Source organism: Acomys minous (genome assembly GCF_964271855.1).
Source record: "Acomys minous genome assembly, chromosome: 3".
Lineage (NCBI taxonomy): Eukaryota > Metazoa > Chordata > Mammalia > Rodentia > Muridae > Acomys > Acomys minous.
The window spans coordinates 5,007,525-5,015,811 of record NC_140485.1 but is presented as its reverse complement, the minus strand read 5'-3'; the positions used below and the strand labels follow the sequence as shown (position 1 = coordinate 5,015,811).

Sequence of the window (8,287 nt, the reverse complement as noted above, 5' to 3'; positions counted from 1 at the left end):
CCTCTTTGAGAAAGCACAAGGACCTGAATTTGACTCCACCGTTGGCATAAGCAAGACATAAACTTCACAAGTCTGTAACCCCATGATTGCAGGGCAGAGACAGGTAGGGCCTGGGCACTCACTGGCCAGCCAGCCTAGCTGGGATGGTGAGCTGCAGATCAGTGAGAGAACTTGTTTCAATATAATAAGGCAGAGAATGATAAAGATGCCCAATATCTTCCTTAAGTTCTGTATATGCTCATAGTTACTGCCCCTTCACACTACACACACACACACACACACACACACACACACACACACACACACACAGAGCAACAGCAGCAACAACAACAGCCTAGCAACTCTAATAACAACAGTCTTAACCAACTAGTCAATACCAGCAGAAAAAAGACCTAGCCACTGTGTACATCTGATATGTTGCCCTGGGAAGGACACAAAAATCACCCAGAGATTAAAAGTACATAACCAAGAAAATTTATAAGCTCAACCTGACCAATGAGAAAACACTGGACAGATCTCAAGCAAAGACACTTTGTGGGATAATTGACAGGTCCTACTCCAACGTGTTAATGTCATGATAGACAATTTTATTGGCACAGGCTTCAGAGTAGTAGGAAAATATACAACCAAAACCAATATGAAATCCTGGGCCAGAATCTGGGCTGTGGATCAGAACAGGGTTACTAGTAGGCCAATAGGCAAAACTCACATATAGTTTCTAGTTCAATTAACAATGCCAAGAAAGTCTTAATGTTAATTTCTTAGATTAGATCCTCATGCTGTAGTTGTGTGCAATGCTAACATCCGGGGGAAACTGTATGCAAGATATACAGGCGTTATTTTTGCACAGGATTCTAGAGTCATTATGTTCAAACCTGTCCACACTACTTACTAGTTTGCTTAGCTTCTTCTTTACTGACTTCTCCCCAGTTTTCTTATCTGTTCAGCTGGATAAAAGAGTACCTACCTACCTACCTTAGAGGTTGTAATGAAAATTAAATGTGCTATGCTAAAGCATATAGAATAAGGATGATGATGATGATGATGATGATGATGATGATGATGATGATATGATGATTTTGTTTTCAAGACATGGTTTCTCTGTGAGCCCTGGCTGTCCTGGAACTCACTCTGTAGACCAGGCTGACCTCGAACTCTCAGAAATCCACCTGCCTCTGCCTTCCAAGTACTGGGATAAAGGAGTGAGCCACCATACTTGGCTTAGAATTCATTACCATAGCTTAGAGCAGGGGCTGTGTGACATGATTACCACATAAGGCCAACAGTGTTTTCTGCTTAGGGATATCTTTCTCCCACTCTTTTTTTTTCTAGTTTCTCCTCTACTAGTGGCCTGATAAAATCAAATTTACTACCAGGATTTGTGACTTAGAAATTACGTACTTTTAAAGAAATCAAAATAACTATTCTCTTAGCCCATTCTGAAACCTGGGAAGAGTCTGATTTAGAAAGATATAGTTGTTCATGCCACTGGAGAACATCTGGGGCCAGATTCTCTGATCCCCATAGAAGGGTTCAGACCTTTGGCCTTATGACACCGAGAGTTCTAGTTGGTCTGGTGTGGTGGTGGTGGTGGTGGTGGTAGTGTGTGTGTGTGTGTGTGTGTGTGTGTGTGTGTGTGTGTGTGTAGAGGGCGTGGCATATTTCTGTCTCACAATTACTTGTCTGAGCCCCTACCCTGTGTCATATGTTAAGCTTTATTTGGCCAATAAGATTGTAGCACACATACCCGCCTCAGCCTGAGGCTTGAGCCTTGCCTTTGATGTCACAATCTGTCCTGTAGGCATCAGTGTGGCTACAGTCACTCACAGACCAGATGGCAAGGTGAAGAGGACCACAGTAAGATGTGGAAGAGAACTGATCCTCAAGCCAAGATCAAAGGAGGGGATAGGCCGCAGACCTGCCGTTCTCTGGCTCTGGGATCGGCCACAGAGTCGGCACTGCCACACTCTCTAGAGCTGTCAGACTTTCAGAGCTTCTCAGTGTTTGAGGACATCAGCCACCACATCAAAGAAGCAGGAGCCCAACTGGTAAAGAAAGTGAATGCCATCTTCCAGCTGGACATCACCAGAGATGGGAAGACCATTCTGCAGTGGACCATTGACCTCAAGAATGGCTCAGGGGACACATACCTAGGGTCTGCCCGGCTTCCGGCAGACACTGTCTTCATCATCCCTGACTCTGTCTTCACGGACTTAGCTGTGGGTAAGATGAACCCGCAGAAGGCTTTCTTGGCTGGCAAGTTCAAAGTGAGAGGCAAAGTTCTCCTTAGCCAGAAGTTGGAGAGGATTTTCAGAGACTGGGCTAAGTTTTAAGCATGTGGGGAAGATAACCTAGGAGAGACCAAGACTTCTGGCTTATTATGATGTTGAGGGGCATCATGCTTAAACTGAAGATTAAAGGAAAAAATAGCCAATATTTTTACTCAAAATTCTTCCTATTCATGTCCGATTGATTTCCTGCTGAGGTGCTGGGACAGTAAAACGTGTTGGAGTGCAATACATAAAAGCTTTGTCTTTTCATTTTCTTAGCTGGGTTTATACTTTGATATGTTAAGGTGAGGGCCACACGGAGCTGAAGGGGTGACTCTGATGTTTGCATTTAAAGGCTGATGGTTTTCTAATATATGTGATTTTTTTTTTTAGTAGTGTGGAGCTTTGGGGGAAGGAAGTGAGCATGTGGGCCCTATGTGTGGTAGCTTAGTTCCAGGAGGAGCAGTTGACATGGGTCTAGCAGTTGGGTCTACAGGCCCTGAGAGGGTGATCCTCACAGCTCTGTGCAGGGAACCTGGCGATAGAGGGATGATGTTCTTGGCATGGTGTAACCTTTGACAGAGTCAGTGCCAGCAAAGTTGAAGGGCACGAAAGCTATTCAAGGTCAGTAGTTCTTAGGTCAGAGCATGTAGCAGAATTGTCCAGGGGCCTAGTTCAAGTTCAGATGATGGGGAACTCAGTAGGTCTGGCTTGGGGATAGTGTGCATTTCTGCCATGTTGCCATGTTGAAGAACTTCTGCAGTCCTCTGTTGTTTGGTACTGACTATGGTTGTCTTATACAAGACCAGTGAGATGCTGCCACTATTTAAAGTCTTTTCTGAAGACAGGTCACTTAGTTCTCTTTGAGCCATTTCTAAAGATTTAACGTTCTTGGGGGTTTGAGTGTGAGTGTTCTAATCATCAAAGTTCATGCAAGGGTTTTCCCTTTCCTGGTAGCTTTTGTCACATGTTTTCTTTGGCTGGTATGAAGCCAGCTGTAGGGGATTTGGTCTTGTGTGTATGTGTGTATCATTGCTTCACATGTGGTCCAGGTATATGTTTCAATATGTGTAATACAGACATTCCGAGACCCACATGAAAGTTATGTCAACTTTCACGATCAAACACAGGTTCTGTTTTAGTCTATTCTGTGTCGCTATAATAAAACACTCAAGATATAATAAAACACTCAAGACTGAGTACTTTATACAGAGGAGAAGTTTATTTGACTTATGGTTTTAAAGGCTGAGAATCCTAAGAACATGGTACTGGAATGTAATTACCGAATTACCGTTTATTAGGAACTTTCTGTTGTGTTGCATAATGAAAAAGGGTGTCACATGGTGAGATAGTAGTTTTGCTAAGTCAGGAGAATTCTGTCTCTTATAAAGCCACTAGTGACATCATGATGGTCCTACACTCAGGATCTCATTACAGCCCAATGATCTCTCCAAAATTCCACTTCTAAGTACAAGTAGCTTGAACTTGGGGGTTCTGTTTCCAGGACATTAATTTTTAGAAACACATTTAAACCCTGGTACTTACCCAATGGCATGTCATTTTTTAACGTAATATCTCAGAACAAGCAAATACATACATACAAATACAAAAACTTGTATGTGGGCTAGTGAGATGGCTCAGTGAGTAAGGGAGACTGGCAACCAAGGCTGGCAACCTGAGTTTGATTTCTAGAATTCACAAGGTGGAAGGAGAACGTACTCCTACAAACTGTCCTGTGACCTTCACAGAAGTAAAGATAACAATTCATCAAGCTAAGAACACTGGTTAAAATGCAGAGAGTAAGTGGCTGTGGGTGTCCAAGCCCAGCTCATATACTTACAATGCCACCTACACAGGGAACACGGCAGAAGGGGTGTGTACGGAAACACCGTGAATTTCCAGAGGAACAGGCCTCCTGCCGTAGGATAGGTAGGTGTCTTCTATATGTGATGTGGAAACTGCACCCATGAACTCTCAACAAGATGGCTGCCCAAACAAGACGTGCATAGCAACAACACTAGCTGACAAAGTGGATGGGGGGGGAACTTCCTAAGGCCAGAGCCCTAGATGAAGAGCTACGGGAAACCCGTGGCTACCAAGAGAGGAAACCGGCTCCTTCTTTTGGGATGAGCCCTCTGAATTAGGTTGTGCAGGCCCACGCGGTCAGCCCTAATGAAACACAGATGTATGTAAATAACACTAAATGGACTCAGTTATATATGCTTACGTAAACACACACACACACACACACACACACACACACACACACACACACACACACCACAATAAGAAAAGGTCATGAATTTGAGGGGAATGGGACACATTCAAAGAGTTAGAGGGGATGAGGAGGGATAAAATGATATACAGTATTCATATGAAATTCTCCAAAACTTAAAAAAAAACAAATGTAAAAGCTCGGAAGCAAACATTCATTATAGCTATGGTGACAATTATTTAACACTGAAAGCAAATGTCCGTCAATAGGTAATTGGTGTGTCATATCATGGAACACTCCTTAACAGTAAAAAGGAATGAAGTGCTCTATAACACGGCAAAGACTGAAATAGAAAAGAAGCCAGAGAGAACTGAGTAGATACTATACTACTATAAAATACTGAAAAATGTGGGGAAAAAAACCTATTAGAAAACGTAAACCCGCCAGGCGGTGGTGGTACACACCTTCAATCCCAGCACTTGGGAGGCAGGTGGATCTCTGTGAGTTCGAGGCCCACCTGGTCTACAAAGCAAGTCCAGGACAGCCAAGGCTACACAGAGAAACCCTATCTTGAAAAACAAAACAAAATAAAACTGTGGTGACAGAAGTATCATAGCTCCCCAAGATGTGAGAATGGGCAGAGCGGGATGAGGTGTTGTAATGGTCATAGGGAAACTGGGGGTGATGATGGATTCAGTCATCTTTGAGTGTAGTGATGGGTTACAGATAACATATAGACCAACACACCACATTGTACACGTTATATATGCAATATACATGTACTTACAGTGTTGCTGTCTCAATGCAAGCCTGTAAAACTGCCACTAAAAGCCAGCATTTACTCATGGTAAGGGCACTCCTGAAGAGGACTTATGACTAACCCCTGTCTTTGGGGAAAATTAACCCTTTAACCTCCTCACAGGCCTGGTTGCCATTCCTTACTGATTTGGATAGACCTTAGATTCTCTGTGGAGGAGAAGGCAAAGCAATGGCCGGTGCTCACGGAGCATCTCTTTGTGGGAAGAAAGGCTGTTTTGTCCAACTGATGTTCTCTTGAGTAGAATTCACTCCCTAGTAGGAAGTTATTAAGGGTCAAGGTGGTCACCTGGTCTGCAGCTTGGCTTCTTTTCATCCCTGGATCAGGGTATTGATGACCATGCCGTAGCATTCCTGCTGTGTCTTTCATTCAGGGCTGCTGTGGAGACCTTAGGGGTGGGGCGGGGCTTCATCTCTGGGTTGTTTGTTCGGTAAGTCCAGGCTTCCTCCAATCAGGCCGCGTAATAATACTGTACACTTCTATCTCCTTTTAAGGGAAATGGCCAGCCCAAGCTCAGGTATCCAGAGTGCCCGCTCACGCTGTGAGTTGCCTTAGCTTCCTTCCTCTGGTTGGTCTTGAGGCAAGGACTGGTTAGAGACAGGAAGAGGAGACTAGCTCATGCCTGGAGAGGCATTTGATTATGGCTTGCTCTGACTTGAGAATGAACCTGACACAACTCGGAAAGGCTGGGATGTCGGAGGAGCCAACCAGCCGGTGGGACTAACTCTTACAGTGAAGCTGGACGGGAGCCTCAAGTACGCAGAGGAAGCCAGTCAGGCCTTGGGAAGCAAGGCAGGAAACCCTTTGCGCATGTCATATCTGTGTCACCACAGCTTGCTGAGCCACTCCTTGACCCAGATGGCACATCTGGAGGCAGAGCTAGTAGCTGCGCACTGCCAGATTGCCCGGATGCTACAGTCAGGACATGCCCAGCATGGCCGCTCACTAAGCGATAGCTTCCATCAATGCGAATTCCCCTTCGCTTCAGAACGAGAGGAAAGGTGGGTAAGTGGGGGCTTTCATTGGCTCCCCTCCCTCTTGAAAAAGCCCATGCTTGGGGTTTCTCATGCTGTGCTCCAGGGACCTCTCTGCCTTTTGCCTTATCCCCAGATGGTGTTCTCAGAAGGTCACATCTGGCTCAAGCACGCATCTGTGTTTTGTTTGGTCAGTACAAAGTTGGCCAGGGCAGTATTTTTAAAGACTGAGTTAAGACATAAAAATGAGACTCCTGGATTCTCTTTTTTAAAAAATTAGAATTTTGTCCACATTGAGCCCATGTTCCTGCCAGGCAATAGCTCAGGGCTGGGAGTGGGGGTGGGGGTGGGGGTAGGGTGGTGTCCTCCAGAAAGACCCAGCCCCACCGCTCCACCCCCCCACCCCTCCACCCTCGCTGCATCTTTGGCTCTGATGGTCCTGGTGGTAAGGTGATGTTCACATTGTCATTTTCCCAAGCTGTGCCTGCTCCCTGGGGGTCCTGACTGGGTTTGTTTACGGAAGGGAACACAATGGGATTGCATCTTGGGGGAGTGCTAAGCCAAAACAAGCACTGCCGAGTTAGAAGGGTGAAGACAGCTTTGCCACCTGCAGCAGGTCAGAGGGACTGGGAGGCACCACCTGCAGCAGGTCAGAGGGACTGGGAGGTACCACCTGCAGCAGGTCAGAGGGACAGGGAGGCACCACCTGCAGCAGGTCAGAGGGACAGGGAGGCACCACCTGCAGCAGGTCAGAGGGACAGGGAGGCACCACCTGCAGCAGGTCAGAGGGACTGGGAGGCACCACCTGTAGCAGGTCAGAGAGACAGGGAGGCACCACCTGCAGCAGGTCAGAGGGACTGGGAGGCACCACCTGCAGCAGGTCAGAGGGACAGGGAGGCACCACCTGCAGCAGGTCAGAGGGACTGGGAGGCACCACCTGCAGCAGGTCAGAGGGACTTGGGAGGCACCACCTGCAGCAGGTCAGAGGGACTGGGAGGCACCACCTGCAGCAGGTCAGAGGGACTGGTAGGCACCACCTGCAGCAGGTCAGAGGGACAGGGAGGCACCACCTGCAGCAGGTCAGAGGGACAGGGAGGCACCACCTGCAGCAGGTCAGAGGGACTGGGAGGCACCACCTGCAGGAGGTCAGAGAGACTGGGAGGCACCACCTGCAGCAGGTCAGAGGGACTGGGAGGCACCACCTGCAGCAGGTCAGAGGGACTGGGAGGCACCACCTGCAGCAGGTCAGAGGGACTGGGAGGTACCACCTGCAGCAGGTCAGAGGGACTGGGAGGCACCACCTGCAGCAGGTCAGAGGGACTGGGAGGCACCACCTGCAGGAGGTCAGAGGGACTGGGAGGCACCACCTGCAGCAGGTCAGAGGGACAGGGAGGCACCACCTGCAGCAGGTCAGAGGGACTGGGAGGCACCACCTGTAGCAGGTCAGAGAGACTGGGAGGCACCACCTGCAGCAGGTCAGAGGGACTGGGAGGCACCACCTGCAGCAGGTCAGAGGGACTGGGAGGCACCACCTGCAGGAGGTCAGAGGGACTGGGAGGCACCACCTGCAGCAGGTCAGAGGGACAGGGAGGCACCACCTGCAGCAGGTCAGAGGGACTGGGAGGCACCACCTGTAGCAGGTCAGAGAGACTGGGAGGCACCACCTGCAGCAGGTCAGAGGGACTGGGAGGCACCACCTGCAGCAGGTCAGAGGGACTGGGAGGCACCACCTGCAGCAGGTCAGAGGGACTGGGAGGCACCACCTGCAGGAGGTCAAAGGGACTGGGAGGCACCACCTGCAGGAGGTCAGAGGGACTGGGAGGCACCACCTGCAGCAGGTCAGAGGGACTGGGAGGCACCACCTGCAGCAGGTCAGAGAGACTGGGAGGCACTCCAAAGCAATGTGTCCTCCAACAGAGGAAACTGGCGGTCTCCGTTCTTGTTTTAATAAAATTTAAAATTATTTATTCAGATTATATCCATTGCTATCCCCTCACTTCTATCTTCCCAT

General features: G+C 48.3%; 1 protein-coding gene across 1 annotated transcript; it reads left to right on the top strand.

Annotated features, from left to right (window-relative positions):
- The first annotated feature begins 1,738 nt into the window (after positions 1 to 1,738).
- SCP2D1 (SCP2 sterol binding domain containing 1) lies at positions 1,739 to 2,509 on the top strand. The gene has a single exon (XM_084774938.1). The coding sequence runs from the start codon at positions 1,863 to 1,865 to the stop codon at positions 2,331 to 2,333; it is 471 nt and encodes a 156-aa protein (XP_084631064.1). The 5' UTR covers positions 1,739 to 1,862; the 3' UTR covers positions 2,334 to 2,509.
- The last annotated feature ends 5,778 nt before the right edge of the window (positions 2,510 to 8,287 follow it).

What these genes read in the sequence shown, in the direction of transcription:
- SCP2D1 (XM_084774938.1), top strand. Translation starts at nt 1,863, where the DNA reads ATGTGGAAGAGAACTGATCCTCAAGCCAAGATCAAAGGAGGGGATAGG.